The sequence below is a fragment of the Silurus meridionalis genome, chromosome 12 (genome assembly GCF_014805685.1).
Source record: "Silurus meridionalis isolate SWU-2019-XX chromosome 12, ASM1480568v1, whole genome shotgun sequence".
Lineage (NCBI taxonomy): Eukaryota > Metazoa > Chordata > Actinopteri > Siluriformes > Siluridae > Silurus > Silurus meridionalis.
This window is the reverse complement of record NC_060895.1, coordinates 4,386,762-4,404,098: the sequence shown is the minus strand read 5'-3', so window position 1 is coordinate 4,404,098 and position 17,337 is coordinate 4,386,762. Positions and strand designations below refer to the sequence as shown.

The following is a 17,337-nucleotide window of genomic DNA, read 5'->3' as shown; positions in this document are numbered from 1 at the left end:
AAGCCAACACCTCAAGCGGTGTATATTGTAGCTCCACAGAACATAACTGTATTGTAACTATCTAAAGGAAGTTGGCGTGCCAGCATGCTTTGAAAAATGACTTATGTTCTAACTCGTTATTTACTTGTGGTTCTTCCATAGATTTTGGAAGTGTTATCCCCCTTCCCCACCAACACACACACACACACACACACACACACACACACACACACACACACACACACACACACTGGAGACTGTAATTTTACCCTCTTGTATTGAAGTGCTCCACACTAACAAGGTTTCCGCTATTGTTCCCAAAAACAGACAAAAAGAAAGGGGCCTAGACCAGGCCAAAATGTCAGCTTACCAAGGGCAACCTGAAACATAAGGGTTCTTGTTGTGAGACGGCTAAGCTGAGTCCAGTCCACGTCCAAAAACCTTTGCAACTTGATCTCGGTTGAGGACGCATTTAAAATGAGAAACACTAACCCTGCATACGAAGCACAACAAAAGCACACAAGCCTATACTTAAAAAATTGTAAACTTTTCACACTTAATTACAGCCCCCTTCACCCCCTCCGCCCCCTCCGCTACACGTAGCCCAACTGTTTTCATGTGTACGCTCGAATTGTTTCGACACTTAATGCTTGTAATGTGTCATTGTGTTTATTCTTTTCAGTTCTGTTTGCTAAAATGGCCACTTGCAATGCATACAGATGCTAATAAACCATATCAACTCGGACCAAAAGTAACACCTACATGGATAAACACGCTTTGACACTTTGACCTGTTTCATATATTTGATAGATTCGAATCTTTTTTCCTAATTACACCGTCTTGTGTGATAATTAACAGCTTGGTGGAAGGTTGTGGGGATCACCGTAAAAGATGTTTCACTTGTCCTCTTTGAAGTGAAAGAAGGATCAGATGGAAGCCACTTGCACACTTTTACATCCTTGGATATTATATACTACTACAATATATATATGATATAACATGTGAGAACATGTGATAGATGTGTCTTTTTAAAGGTGTCTGTCCTTCTATCTATCTATCTATCTATCTATCTATCTATCTATCTATCTATCTATCTATCTATCTATCTATCTATCTATCTATCTATTTTTTATCCGCTTTTTTTAGGATGCACTGGAAATAAACAGGTCTCTTGAAGCAGATATATTTTGCCTTGGGTACAGGGGCAGTATTTCAGTATGTCACTGGATGCAAGATCTTTTCTTTTCAGGCAAGCGAGGGCAGGGCGTGTGGTTTTAGTAGAGGAGGAAGGGTTGGGATTTAATTTTGTGTGTGTGTGTGTGTGTGTGTGTGTGTGTGTGTGTGTGTGTGTATGTGTGTGAGGGCATGGGAGAGCTCTGCCTCCTTCTCCACTGATTGAGCAAAAGGGTATTAGAACATAATGAGTAAAAAGTTCTTGGGCTAACAATGCCCCCACCCCCCACCTGAGGCTGAGTGCTCAGGGCTTTTTTAGTTAGAAGGGGGTGGAGGGTGGTGGCGAGGTGGGGTGATTGTTTAGGAAAGAGCAAAGATGGCTGAAGGCCCTCTCTGCTCTAATCCTTAATCACAACAGTGTCATGGGGCAAAGAGGAATGCTGCCCTAAAATACACCCCCCACTCACAAAATCACTCATCCTAAATGACTGCACAGACAAACCCCAGAGTGCCTGTCACTCTTTTTTTTTTTTTTTTTCTTGCATGTGGGTGTTTAGGAATTCCTGCCAGGCCAAACTTACAATCCTAAAAAGGATCCGAGATCGTGCATCATTGTCTTGTTAAAAGTGTTGTCATAAGATGCCAATCATATTATTCTATTCAGTTCACGCTGTTCTTTTCCTTCGCCACTTCTCAACGAGACAATATGATCAAGTGCGTTCCGTCTCAATCCATTCACACAAACAGCACTCTGACATTCGGTTGCAAATGGTCTGTAAACCTACTGAGAACGATGTCAATCAAAGGTTTAATGGATCTTGCAGCTGGTAGGTTTCGGTCTTGCTAGTGGAAACCATTACTAGACGATAGGTATTTAACACTTTCCCCTGTTAGCATGCACTGAAGTCATAGCTTCGGTGCCCTGTGCCATGACAGAACATGAAAAGGATATTTCACACTCGTCTCACAAAACTCTTCTTATGCTAATTAAGTGTGCAGGGACCCGATGTAGGAAAAACACATGAGTGACAAAAGTCTTTTCAAAAGGCATTATACATGTATTTCGAAAAAGAAAAAAAAGAAGGAAGACTTATGCATATAATTCATGTATATGGTGACAGGTGATGACCTGAATTGACATATGACATAAGAGTCTTACATTCCTGATGTCCCAATAATACATTCGATTTCAATATTTGTAAGTGTTAGATTAGATTAGATTAGATTCAACTTTAATGTCATTGTGCAGGGTACATGTACAGAGCCAATGAAATGCAGTTAGCATCTAACCAGAAGTGCATAGATAGCTTATTTACAAGTGGCAGTGTAATAAATAAGGGTATGAGGTTATACAGAAGGTGTAGTAATATGTACATATAACTGAATAAGGGTATATATAGTGTGGTTTTTATATAAGTATGATATAGTATGAAATGGTATGACAGATATAGCTGTACAAAAAGAATGTCATTATGAATATATACATCTCTATATATACACAGAATAAACAGAATAAATATGGATGGACATACAAAAGTGTAATGATAGTTTAATGGATGATGGCAGGGAAAAAAAGCTCCATAATCTCACCAAGAAATTGGATTCTCCATACATCAAATCATCCACAATTCTTTACTTACGCTACGTTCTTTTTTAAAATCACTTGATTTCCTTCTTCTTATTTCAATATCAGTTTTGCCTTCTGAGGAACTTCATATAGAAGTGTGTGTTGCTGCTTATTCTCAGGTACAGAGGTACATGTTCATCTTCTCAGGGCCTGAATGCACCAATAAAAAAGAAACAACTGTTATACACTGACATCATTATAGTGTAGATGCTTTAAATGAAATCCTGAATAAATCAGTGTTTACTATTTAGATCGTATATTATTTCAAAACATGTGGTAAGTCAAGAAAAAGGCAAGATTATTCTTTTCTTTTATTTAATTTTTTTTTTGTAAACGAAATGACGGGTGCTTACTATATAAAATATATACATGCACATGTGAAAAAAAATATAGAAATAAAATAAGACCTTCAACATATTTAACCCACTTTCTGGTAGGAACCCAGGAGCATGCAGATGATGCTCATAGAGTAATCAGAACTTCACATTCAGATACTGTTTAATGTTTACACAAATATTTACTCAAATGTTAAAATTTTAACCCTATGTTTTATTTGAAACATAGTTTTATTTATTAATTAATAAATGTATTTATTATTTTTTTTATAGTTTTATTTATTTTTTACATGCTTTTTAATCAACTAAATATACCATAATAATGGCACTACGCACTAATCATACTAGATTTTTTAAACCAAAATAACTATAAATATCTAGCAAAAGCATGATAAAGGTATTACGTATTGTCTTTTATTTTATTACTCTATTACTTTATTGCTTGTTAATTGTAAATTTAGAATTACATTACAGGCTGCAAAAGTATAATCGGCCATAAATCCAGCACAAGCAGCCACTTTATATGAACTTTACTTATGTATTTGTGAATATTATCTGTTTTAAGCCAATTACATTATACACTTGTTTATACGCATCATTTAAAGCTGCCACAATGTTAATTCAAGAATGACAGTTACATTTATTAGAACAATAAAACATTTGCACTGTGTTCCACTAGGAGGTGCTGCCCCTCCAAATCATCCTCCCCCACCCCTCCATTTTCCAATGGTCCTGGACAGCAGTGATATTTACTGTGTTTAACCTTTTGGTGTGGCATAAAGCCATCAATCTTACAGGTCCTGACACAGCTAGAAGCAGGCGATACAGCCACACTTAGACAAGTCAAAACGATCTGGACTTACGACAACCTGAAAGGTAAACCTTCTGCATTGTTTTGCCTTTGCCTGAGGTTAAGTGCCTAAGTGTGTGTATTTGTGTTCGAAGATTGAGAGCGTGTGTTTAGGAGATAGGGGCCAGCAATCCAAGTCCTAGGGGCAACAGGTGTCCAGTTACCTTAAAGGAATCAAGGCATCGAAAGACCACGCCAAGATCTCACCAAACAACCGTGTAGGTGCAATGAGCACATCATTGTAGGAAACTTGTCAAAAATACCTCACTAAAACATCACTAAATAAACCACATGCTATTCATGGTGTTTTGGCACACACGTAGGTATTAGAGCAGAACAGTATTACATGAGGAGTGTGGGTTGGTGTTTATAACAATGCTGATGTCATCTGAGGTGGCAAAAAGTGTAGAAAGGAGTCATACCGCAAATGTTTTGATTTTTCGATTAGAGATTCAAATGAAGCATAACATCAAATAACAGCTAAAAACTTTACATTTGTGTACAGTTTGGAATAAACAAATGATATTTTTTTGGAAAAAGATCATTGACAACTAATAGTGACGAGTTCCAGTTTCCAAAAAAACAGAACATCTGAAGTGTTGTTTCTTTTACACCATGGTGATTTTTCACGAATGGCAATTTTTTAAATCTAATAATGACTAAAACTACGTTTTTTAACAATATACAAAAAACCAAATCTAACAATTAGCAGTTATAATCTAATCCAATCTAATCTAATTATAGCATCTTCTGACTCTCTTAGTTCTCTTGATGTTAATAAGACTTGTCATGTTACAAAGACCGTCCTGTGGTGAAAAACCTACTGACCGTTACAAGCTTTTAGATTTGTGGAGCATCTTCCATACAAGGCTCTGTGAATGTAGGGTTAATACAGCAACGATAACCTGTTACAAAGAGCACTTTAATATAAACCTGTGGTTTGAATTACAGCCAGAATTCCTGTCAGACAGCACGATTTTCAGATTTCAATTTGAGATTTGAAAATACAACAGCATTGTGGTATTAGTTGTAGTATAACGTAGGTTCGTAGTACTGAACAGAACCACGTTGCAAGTTCTCTATGACATTTCTCTTGAAACACATTCCCTTTAATCATTTTTATTAACAAAGTGTTGCTGACTTTGCATCATTAATATAAACATGCTGCATGAAGCCTTTGAGAAAATAATGATTTCCAAGAGGAGGTTGATTGTTAAAGGAGGTTTGAATCTCATTGAGCATCAGGTCCAAGCCAAGAACATTTCATTCTACACACAACAGACATCATTAAATAAGATGCAAATACTTCAGGACAGCTGATGTTGGAGTGAAAGTCTTTAAAATAAGTTGTTTGGGTGATGGAATGTGTGGCAAACTTCAAGCAACCTAGCAATGACTAACCCCAGAAAATTCGAGGGTATTGATTAAAGCCAGAAGAACTGCCAGGGGAGGTTATTATTATTATTATTTTTACTATTTTAAGCAGTGGTCCCATAGGACGTTTCATAAGGTTAGCCATTGTCAGGCTTCCTACCAAGGGACCAAACTTATCCTGGATCATACAGATTTCCTTTCAAAGTCTGCTCCTTGCTGGCTCCATTATTGCCGGGTCTTTAATGGCTATTCAGAAGCATGAAAATGTGTACTTATATGGGGTAGGTGGGTGGATAAGTGGTGGGTGGGGGGTTGCTGCACTAAAAAAGCTGAAAAACCCTACACATCCCTCATGTGCAGAGTCTCATTGAGGGTGTATTTGGGTATTGCAGCAGCGTTTAATGCCTCACTTAGTGCCTGGGGCTGTTTGGTCCTAGCAGAACATCTGCTTGCTGTAAAGGAATGGAGCACTGCCCCCACTGCCATCCCGACACACACACAGGGTTCACCCCCAACTTGTAGAGCTCTCTTCCTTCGCTTTCACCACGGCCATCCACTCATAATAAACTTCAGAAACTCCTCTAATGAGATATGGGGTCAACCCTGGAGATCTGGCTTTCCAGTGCCTGCCTGAGCAGCGTCATTGTATTTTTTTTTTCACCACTTGCTGAACAAAGCACACACAGCTTTCCTCCTGCAGGCTGTTCCATAAAGGGTGGGTTTAAAGCACAGGCCAACCCTTTTGAGTTTAGCTTAAAGAACGATATAGAAGAACACAAAGATGTATGTTTTAACTGATGCCATTACATTTCCGCCTAAAAGCACTATACGCCTTTGGCTCATTAGAAAACTTTTTTATAGTGAACTGCATATTTATTTACAGCTACAGCTTATGTATTAACTTTTTATATTCAATTTATTAATACTTGTTCATTAAAGCTTATTAAAGGTTTTCACGTTTTAGCAAAGCTCAACCAGTGCAGTTTCCCATTTCAATTGTAGAAAAAAGTACAGGACACAAAACAAGAAAACAAAGGCGGATAATAACAACAACACAGAACCAGTGTGAGGGTCTTTCATTATTATATACAGTATAAAATGACAGAATGCTACATAGTATAAATGCAAAATTTGACCGCTGCTTGTCTCAGAAAAGAAAGTCACTAATCAAATGATCAGAAATACGTTAAATCATACAGTTATTTATGTATACAATGTCAGTGTTTTTCCTGATCATAGTGAATATAGAACCAATCCTAGATATTAACATTTCTACAATTCTGGAGAATTTACCTCAGATTGGACCATCACAGAGCACGATTTACACACTCATTATAGTCCAACTATAAGCATGAACTTTTTTGGAATGTTGAATGCAAAAATGTGGGAGCAAACCTATAAAAACAGAGACTCTAAACAACTAAAGGAGTTTTATAGAAAGTTATATGGACAATATTGAGCAAATTGGGCATTGACTTTAAACCTTTTGATGAGTCCAGATGAAGATCAGATACCTTGCAGTTGGGAATCGTATTGTAGTTTAATATCACTCCCATTTGTTTAAAGCAGATTTGTGTTTTTGTCTCTTCAAAATATCCCTCTCTTTATTGTATCTCTCAATTTTACTTCAGCAGCCTGGCCAGCAGATGACTTCTGAATCCAGACCAGGCCCAGGTTACTCAGGCTTATCATCAGGTTGTTTATTCCTCCTTAAGAAGACTTGACAGATAGTCTGGACAGTGCTCTGAGTTGTGACTTCTAAAAGGAAAGAACCAGGTGGGGGTTGGGTGGACATTAAGGGCAGCATTTCATCCGAAACCTCCAGTTGCCCCCTCAAGTTGAGTTGAGGCAAATGAGCTATGGCTTCAAAACATATGGACATGCTTAGGTGCTATTGCTCACATCACTCTGCAGTTCTCTACACTGCTTTCTATCAGCTGTAATATCTATTTGTCCAGGAGCTGGTGTTTTTTTTCTCATTGTTGTTTTTTTTTTTTTTTTTTTATGAGAGAGAGACTTTCCTAAAAAATATATATTGGGTAATTGGTTGCTTTCTTTTAATACTTTAAACATTTCACTGAAAGTTATCAATCTCACATTAACTAAGATATTGAGTGCAGCCCACAGTGAAAACTCCTACAATGAAACAGTGAAACTTCTGAAACTGAAGCAGCAGAAAATCAGCTGTATTTACAACTTACGTGTCACGTACATCCAAGAAATACAATGTCTAGTATACACTTTTAGATAATACCACAACACTGCAATGCTGATTGTCAGGGAGTGTTTATTAACTTTCTATAACAGAACCTCTGACAGGACTTCTGGCTCAGTTATATTTCAATGACATTAATAATGTGACAATGCACATTATTTAAGGCAATTCAATGGATTAAAGCATTATTTATCATTGATATAGTGAAGCATTTATGATTTATGAAAAGAGTCTCCAATGTCATGTTTCAGTCAGTATGTTTCCCATCATTGGAGAGTCTTCAAGATAGAGAACTTTGGGATTTCCTGTTAAAATAAAATACTTTTTTGTTTGTTTGCTTTATGTCATTTAAAAGATATAAAAGAGAGAGGCTGATGAGGGAAAATCTATTTTTGGTGTTTTTACTTTTATACAATAAAATATAAAAGAAAAAAAATAGAATTACATTGTATAGCTATAACATAAATGAAAACAAGGGTTTCTTTTATTGGCTGTTACCCTGTTTAGACTTGCATCAAGTCTATGGTTTCGCTCTTTTACTTGATATGGCTTGATATGTATGAAAATCCATTTGAACCTATTCTAGCACACTTCTTATGATGCACTTGGGCAGATAAAAAGTTTATTATGAATGTATTATAATAATAATAATAATGATAATAATATTAATAATAATAACTATTATTATAAATGCAACATTAGGCATTCTTTAGGACAGGGGCGAAAGATAATAATTCATACCCATCTCTTCTAAATAAGGGAAGAGTCTTGCTCCTGTTACTTTCTGCATGGCTGAGATTAGGTGATGTGAAATCATAGCTGGCAGAACAAAGTCTTTGTGTTCTCTGTGTTGTAATTGGTTCACAGATAGATCAGCTTCCCCCCCTCAGATCCAGCTGGGATCCATTAAAAACACAACTTCTGATTCAGTCAAGCTCCTCCGAGGGTTGGACACACATGGGTCATACTCAGCAGGTAACGCAAGAGGGTCAGAGGTCACCAGTCCACCCCCCTCCTGCCCTCTGCCAGACCCTGTCGCTGTTACGCTCTCACTAACAGCAAGCCTGTTGATTCAGTCAGAATTGGAAAAGGACAAACAAAAGGGTCCAGAGCTCCAGGATGGGTTGAGCAGGAGAGAGTGAAGATGAGGCAAAAGGAGGGACAGTGCACTGTCCATCACTGCACAAATGTCCCATTGCCATAGAAATGGCAAATGGGACAATCGGGGGAAAGGAGGAAGAAAGAAAGGAGGAGGAGGGAAGGAGTCCACAGTGACTAAGAAACAAAGAAGAACCCCCCCAAAGAAATCCCATTGCCTGCAGTGGCAGTGACATAATGTGAATCAGCTGTGAAGGACTCTGTGAGCTTGAGTGACTGCCAATGCGAGGATTACCACTGACACAGCATTTCATTAGGTAAACAGGGATGGATAAGACAAAAGTTACTAATGCTGCCCTTTCATGAAGAGGTCATGTGTATTTTCAGAGCTGGAGCTTCCCTTGAGAAAATCGGACTTTTGGTTTGTCTTGCATGTGGTCGTTTGGGAAATTTTGAAGGAAGTAAACATTTAGTGCTAAATGAAAATCCATGGCATAATACTGCAATACGGCGTACTCCTAGAGACCAAACATCTTTTTAACCATAGCTTTCGGATAATCTATTCCTGACAGGCTCTTTTAACTATCAAATCCTTTCGATATCCCACTACGGCCTCTCCGCTTCTTTTAATCAAGAGGAGGCATTAACAGGGGAAGTGATTAGGTACAAGACTTTGGTATTTCCCCAACTCCTTTTCAAATTCTTAATCCTTTCACTGACTGCACAAAGGTCCACTCTTGCTCTCTAACAAAAAGAAGGGACCTTTTGAAATAAGAGTGGCAAATCAGAAGTTATTGTATCGCATTTGGAAATGCAACATTACCTGCACTTTCCTCCACACGGGTTCTTTTCAGGTCTTCAAATTGATGGTTGGAAAAAACAATGGCAGGAAATTCACATTTTTTAGACATCAAAAAAAAAAAAAAAAGTCAGATAGTTAAATATTTCAATAAATATTTCAGTCTTCAGCAGAATACAGAAAAACTCAAATCAATGGGCCTCAGATATCGAGATGGATATAAACATATACTATCGTTATATATTAATAAACAGTCAAGTAAATATATACATTTATTTTGTGTGGAAAAATCTTTCACTTAAATTTCATGCAAATTTTCACTTATGATTTAATAACTTCAAACCATATCATTGGTCAAGTCTTACTTTATATTTAGAAATACAGATTAATACACATTTATTTCAGCTGTACAAAAGGTATTAATGACCTGAAAGAAGTCTAAATGGAATCCATAGTAAATCCATAGAAAAACTAGCTGTTCAAATAAAACATAAGAAATAGCATCGTACAGGAGTTGATGTGTCTATTGAAGCGATGCACTGGCTGTGGAAATTTCAGCTTATGTTCTTTATCACTGGTATTTCAGTGACATTTGTTATTAAATGAAATCACTTATACCATGAACATGCATGGGAAATTCATATTGGCATTTCTCAACATTATATACATCTGGTATTTTATTTCAGCTTGGCTTAGTAAAATCTTCACACATCCTTACTATAAGATTGATAAATTTGATGTCAACCATTTGACTTAAAAATGGTATCACAGTTATATTTAGAAAATAACTTTCTTATATTTTTACATATCAATGTACATAACATCAATGATACATTCTCAACAAGCAAAAAACTTGTGGAAATTATTAGAGTGATTGCATTCATTTGTTTTCCAGCGAGGAGTCCAAAAATCTTCGAGTTCTCTCTAAATGGCTCAGATTAGCCGTGATTTCAGCGAACTTAGGAATGCTGAATGGAGAACGTTTGTAAAAGCAGCACAGCAAAACCGCAGCACTTAGGCCGGCGGCTTGTAATGGAGGGGATTTGGTGTTCTGTTCTCTGCATTGATGGACCAGCTGCAGCTCGTCTACGCCTTACATTCCCATACTTCCATTAATCCTGCTCTGACGCTACAGGAGGGAGCGAGACAGGTGGGGGAAAGAAAGACGGGCAGGCAGGACTGATTACCAAACATTGTCCTAACAACCAAACCCAAGTTTCAGTTTCATTCTTTCGGGGGTGATTTCCGTTACTGAAGTCTTGCTTAAAAGGAAAATTTGCTATTAATTTCTTTGGTAACAGGAGAATTGCCTACACCAAGAGTTCGTTCCTTAATTACAGGCTGTTCTGGAGGTTCTTCCTATAAATATTTATGAGTATTTACATTATAAGAGGAACCTTTTTACGCTTAGCAATACAGCTGTTTAGCTTAGTTTCCTCATTTTGGAGTGTCTCCATTCACCATTTCACAAGGTTTGCATTGTTGCATTGTGCATTTGCATTGTGTAAAACAGTAACAGGTTCATTATTTCACATTCCTACTACGAAACAAAGGACAATATAGTGATGTGTAACATTCTCCTCTCTGGCTGAAAAAAACAACAACTTTCAAGCAAAATCAATCCAAGAGGCTGTTTCCATATATAAGTTATCAGCAAGAATAACTGATGTGTCCACAGGTGAAAACAGATTGAGGACCTTGCTGTCCGGTACCAAGGGTTTTAAACAATATAAACACAGTTAATATTGTCCAGAGTTAAACAAATGGTAAGTGTTTAGTGACCATACCGCAAACATGCTGGCGTGATCATTCAACAAATTGCTTGTGGTCTGTTTTGAGCATCAGATAGCTGAGACAGGTCATGGCAAATGGCGGCCTTATCACTTCAGCATCATTCAACAGCATGAATGTGCAGGACAGAACAGAGCTTGACCTCATGCCTTCTTAGTTTCTAGAACATCCCAAATTATAACAGCTGGTATGAATTTTGATCTCAAAAACTCTAATATAATCATTGAAGACATACTTATTCCCATAATATTTAAACCGATTCCCATTAAAGGCATTCTTATTGCTATTATTCCTCGAATTTTCCCACCAATTCCCATTAAAGGTATACTTATTCCCATAATATTCCAATTGATTCTTATGAATGGCACATGTATTCCCTTTATTCCCATAATAGTCCCCTGACTCCCATAATATTGTCACTAATTCTCAATAAAGGCATACTTATTCCCTTTATTTCCACTGATTCCCATTAAATACATATGTAATGACTCCCAGAGTGACTACTTTAAATTCAATACTGACAATAGTCATGCTTGTTTGTATTGTATGTCCAGTAGAAAAATAGTTTCTGTGATTTTCATGTCTCAAAAAATAAATAAATTCCAAACTGCTTTTATTGATTCCCTTAACAATACAAAAATTCACTTTCACTAATAGAAGTTGCATAGAGCCAAAGGGGACAGATACAAGTACATACATATACACAAATTTATAAATATATCATGTATTTGTGTGTATGAACATTTACAATGTACATGCTGCGAACAGGGGGAACACAACAAATTGCTATTATTGTCACAAAAATGTTTGCTAAAAAAAAAAAAAAAAGTGATAAAGAAAACAATGCATTTAAATAGTTGTTTCTTGGGTTTTTTAACTATAACCAACAAAAGAAATGAAGGTGAGTGGAATAATTTAGTCTGTGACTAAAAAACAATTTGCTTTTTTAAAACGGAGCTACAAAGCGTTCGGAATTTCACAAAAAAAAAAATAAATAAAAAGAAAGAAAGAAAGAAATTAAACATCTAATTTGTCTAATTGTAATTTCTACTTGTTTAAGAAATAATTGACAAATTGAATAATTTAAACTCAGTTTATATTATATATATTTATTTGTTTATATGCAGCATTTTGGATGCATATTTTTCGTTGTTAATTTTGTGGAAACAGAGGTAGATTACATTCTTCACATTGTTGTGTTTCGCTTTAGTAAGATTCGATGGAGATTATCGGGCTGAGGTGCGCAATTTTTGACTACTTAATAGTACCGTAGGTCCCTTGGGTTATCATTTCCTGCCGTTTCTGTGCGGGATTACAAATGTAGCACAGACGGCCACTTGGTTTGCGTTCGGTTATGTTATGTGTGCTAAATCGCGGTGCGGTGTTTGCTGAGCGAGATTCATTTTTACTTGCTGGTTCTTGCATCATGTCTTGTTCTACCTGCACGACTGTAACTTCTGTCTGCAGACGTAAAACCTGTAAACACCGACTTCTTCGTAAACAATAAGGATCCGTGTTATTGCATCCGTTGGACGGAAAGAGGAAAGGTGTTTGTCCATTTTAGATTTTCTGGACCACAACTTGAAATTTGCCTAAAAGCAAAAATAAGGCAGAACAGTTACATTCTAATAAAAAGTAATACCTTGTGTACTTTTGAATTTTTATAAATATCCTGCCAGCTTCTATGGCTACATTCATGGCATATATATAAAAATAAATATATTTATAATTAATAAATAATAAATACATTATTTTCTAAAAAACCTGGCAACATTTACCTGTTAAAAAACCTAATAACAGAATAAAACATACTTATATTTTTATCAGCGTTTTAGATCAAACTGGAAACTGTACGTACAAAAGAACGGCATGTTGATACTCACATGATGGCACTGAGGAAACCTCAGCAGTCACCACACTCTCCAATCCAAGGTTAGATAAGGCACCTCTAATTAAACCACACGTGTAGGCCAAATACTTATGGGGGTGGAGGGAAAGGCAGGTATAAATCCACTAGTAGGTTTGAGATCATTTCCCACTTTCAAACTAAAGATGACACTTTTATATACACCTGCAGACTTACTTTAGAAGATTCTTCAAGCTGCTGCTTTTTGCAGGAAACCTGAGTCAGTAGCGGGAACCTGTTGTCCTGGAGGACGTACGTTCCCTGTACACAGACGGAAAGCGCGGTTAGAGTAAATGAATTAAAGCATGTCAGATGTACGGCGTGCGTTTCGCTCCTTATAGAGTTTCAATGGCGGACCTGATGGTTGGTCCTCAGGTTGTCGATTTGTTTTCTGAAGATAACGTTCCAGAAGTCTTTACACACGAACTTCATAATGTCCAGGTCATCTTTAAATGTGGGGCAATCCCTTGTAAACCTTTATTTAAAAAAAGAAAAAAAAAAAGAAAGGCAAACAAGCATTTAAATATATACAATAGGGGCAAAAGTATTGAGACACCTCACTTTGGACTTTTCCGTCCAAATATATATGATATAACATTTTCTGTTCACTTGAACAAGAAGACCCAAACCTGTTCCAGCACGACAATGCCCCTGTGGACAAAGCCAGCTCGAAGCCATGATGATATGGTTTACATGGGCTGAAGCGGAAAATCTTGAGTGACCTGCTATGACCTCAAGCCCACCGAACGCTTTCGGGATGAATTACAACACGGACTGCACCTCAGGCCTCCACAAACACACACTAAAATCTAGTTCAGCATCTTCCCTGAAGAGTGGAGGTTTTTAGAACAGGAAATGGGGACTAAATATGGAAACGGGTGTTCAAAAAGCCCATACCGATCTTATGGTCCACAAACTTTTGACCATACAGTGTATGTGTGTGTGTGTGTGTGTGTGTGTGTGTAAATGTATTGTATTTATAATAATACAATTTATTGCCTCATCAGGGATTTCAACAGGAGTCTAATTTTGATGCCATGACACCACCTGCTGGACAAATTGCACATGTTAACATTTGATGTGTGTTTAATAACGATAGAAAAAGTGAATGTTAGCAAGTGTTACCTCTCGATTAGTCCTTGTCCCACTCTGAAGCCCATTCCCTCTAACACTGACACACACGTTACTCTCTCCTAAAACAAAAAATAATACAAACAGACAAATGAATTCATGTAAAGATGAAATAACAGAAGACATGAGCGAGGATTAGATTACATAAAGAAATGACCTATACTATATTTATCATGTAAAAAAAAAAACTAATAAATAAATTCAAATCTCCACATACTGTTGAATTTTTTTTCAAATTAAATGTATGTTTATCACCACAACATAACCAAAAGAAAAACATAATTTCTGAAAGAAACCTTCAGAATTAGTTCATTCTTTTTCCTCACCAAACTACAGTGTTGAAAAAAACAAAAAAACATCTGCAATAGATCTGAGGTGTTTCACAATCCGTTTACATTGTACCCATGTATGTATTCATGAATTTAATGTTGGATACCTTTTGTAGTCTTGTCTACAAGGCAAAACAGTATCAAGGTGTATTACAAAAAAAAAAAAAAAGCAGTTTTCTACTTTTTCACTCGTCTCCGAAGTCAAAATTAGATGCGGCTGAATGGAAATGTTGGCGAGACGAGGGACCGGTTCTGAAGGTTAGGCGGTGAACGTGTACAGTAAACTGATAAACTGTACCTTTTCGATGTCGTCCCGAGTCGTCTGCTCTTTGTAAATATGAGACACCATCTCCATGTGAAGAAACTCGAACAGGATGTCGTCTGCCATCATTACTGGGCGCTGAACACTTCTGCAGAAATAGGAAGGGTTAGATTTCTCCCTACACAATGCTTCACTCATAGACTTAACACTATATCCAGGGCAAGTCTTATGGGGGTCCCAGTTTTTGTGTAATTTATACATTTATTCCCCCACCCCCAAGTCGATTTTTAACTTGTCATGGGGAATCCCTAATGCCTTATGGGGGGGGTCCCGGATCTTTATTTTGCACATGACTGTATAATCATATTATACAGTAGGTTTACTGGTCGGTGCTATTTTGTGTTCTGTGTCCCACACTGTCTTGTGTTGTCTGTCTGCACTGTTTGCACTCGTCTGCACACGATGCACTTTAGTCCTCAGCTCTTTGTTCTGTTATGCAGCTTTATGTTCTGTTATGAAGCGCTATGATGTTAAATGTAGCACCAGGGGTCTGGAGGAACGTTGTCTGTTTCTGTTCCAAGACACAGAAGTGAGACAACCTACATGGCTATTTATTTTTGCCTCAACAGCAACGATACTTTGTCATATTGAGTAACACTGAAATTGTGGATGTGTGTAGAAGTTTGTGTGCGAGAGTGGGAGTGTGTGGATGTGTGTGTATGCGTTTGTGGATGTGTGCAGGAGTTTGTGGAGGCGTGCAGGAGTTTGTGGGAGTGTGGATAAGTTTGTGGGAGTGTGGGATGCATGATCCCCTGCGATGGATTTATTGTGTCCAAATGCTTTCTGTTGGTTTAGCAGATATTAAGCAGCTTAAATTGCATTTTGGGTTACAAAACATTCCAGTAACATCAACAAAAAAACTATTGCAAAAACTATTCAACACCCTCATACACAGGAAAAGAAAATTAGATGTGTAAAACCTATTATGTTATAACCCCAGTAGTGCATCTGTGACATGGACACTTGAACATGAGCAGCATTAACACAGCTACAGCGTTAAGCTGCTTCTTCGTCAGGTTAAAATGCTCGTAAATATTTCCTACTATCCCAATATTCTTTTAAAATATATCTATAAACACTAACAATTCTACAATAAACGCGCTGTCATTCTACTTACAGTATATATGGAGTGGCTAACTAGCTCGCATGCTAGCTTGCTATCGCAATAGCATCTACCCAAAACAAAACGATGAAAGTCGCTTTTTACTCCATTTCTTCTTCTTCTTCTTTGTTGTCGCACTTTTCCTTCTTCATTGGCGTGTGCAAACAACTTTTGGTGCCTTAACGCCACGCGGCGGCCAGGAGTGGTAACAACATCAGTTTACAAATATATTGAATGCTTTCCAGTTTATGGCTTACAACACGTGTCAAACCCAAGGCCTTGGGCCGCGAGATGATTTTATAAAGATCTATTATTATTGTTATTAATGGCCCGGTGATATGAAGATAACACTGATAACACAAACTACAGATCCAATAATGCAGCGCTACTGAACGCTAGACTACCTGGAAACATTCCAGCGTCAATCAAGTCGAGCTTCTGTTGATGTATTTAACCCTATTGTACAGTTATTGTGAAGCCCCTCAAAATGGTCAAGAGAAAAGTGGATTCTGAAAACAGAGCCTTTCGAAACCGATGGGATTCTGAGTAGATGTTTACTGACACTATGTCATATATGTGGAGCGAATGTGGCGTAATTAAGGAGTTTAATCTAAGACAGAACTACGAGACAAAACATCAGGAAAGCTGAAAAACCTGAATGCAGAGCAGAAGATACAGAAAGTAGAAGAGTTAAAGAAGAATCTGACATTTCAGCAGATGTTTTTCACCAGAGCAAAATCACAAAGTGAAGCTGGTGTGAAAACAGAGGAGAAATCAGAGTCACATCAGCCGGTTATTTACTGAGGGAGAGTTTCTGAAGAGCTGCATGATGAAGCTGTGAGATGTCTGGTGTTTGACTGGAGATATTTTTATGGAGAGCAAAATATTTTAAGTTATTTAAAGTTTAAGATTATTTTTTATAAAATGGCATAAGAGCAAAGAAATCTGATTGTTTTGATTTGTTGTTATTTTAACGTTTACTTAAAAGCACAATTTCTATTGATTTTTTCAGGGTTTTTTGCAGCATGTTCATATTTCTAACTTGTATAATTTTGACAGGAGATATTTTTATGGAGAGCAAAATATTTTAAGTTATTTAAAGTTTAAGTTGATTTATTCTGGAATAATATTCCTGTCTGTTTTTATTCATATTTATGTTTAAAAAACATTTAGTTTTAGTGTGTTCAATAAATGTTTGACCTCAGGTGTGTGTTGAGTTTTGGCCCCCGGTTCGATTGAGTTTGACACCCCTGGGTTACAACATCTCCTGCTTCATCTGTGTGAACTCATTGTGGCAAAACATGTT

General features: G+C 37.1%; 2 protein-coding genes across 2 annotated transcripts in view; both read right to left on the bottom strand.

The window, feature by feature from the left end:
• The window catches only part of zgc:114130 (uncharacterized protein LOC570332 homolog), a 6,850-nt gene extending 4,012 nt beyond the window's left edge, over positions 1 to 2,838 (bottom strand). The window contains exon 1 of the mRNA XM_046863072.1: positions 2,793 to 2,838. The gene's annotated coding sequence lies outside the window, so the exon portion shown is untranslated. The remainder of the gene's footprint in view (positions 1 to 2,792) is intronic.
• An 8,999-nt stretch (positions 2,839 to 11,837) lies between these two features.
• On the bottom strand, positions 11,838 to 16,203 carry trappc6bl (trafficking protein particle complex subunit 6B, like). Its single transcript, XM_046863686.1, has 7 exons — positions 16,047 to 16,203; positions 14,906 to 15,017; positions 14,273 to 14,340; positions 13,505 to 13,622; positions 13,325 to 13,408; positions 13,125 to 13,218; positions 11,838 to 12,833 (listed from the first exon to the last, which is right to left on the bottom strand). The coding sequence occupies exons 2-7, from the start codon at positions 14,996 to 14,998 to the stop codon at positions 12,802 to 12,804; spliced, it is 489 nt and encodes a 162-aa protein (XP_046719642.1). The 5' UTR covers positions 14,999 to 15,017; positions 16,047 to 16,203; the 3' UTR covers positions 11,838 to 12,801.
• Between the last annotated feature and the right edge of the window lie 1,134 nt (positions 16,204 to 17,337).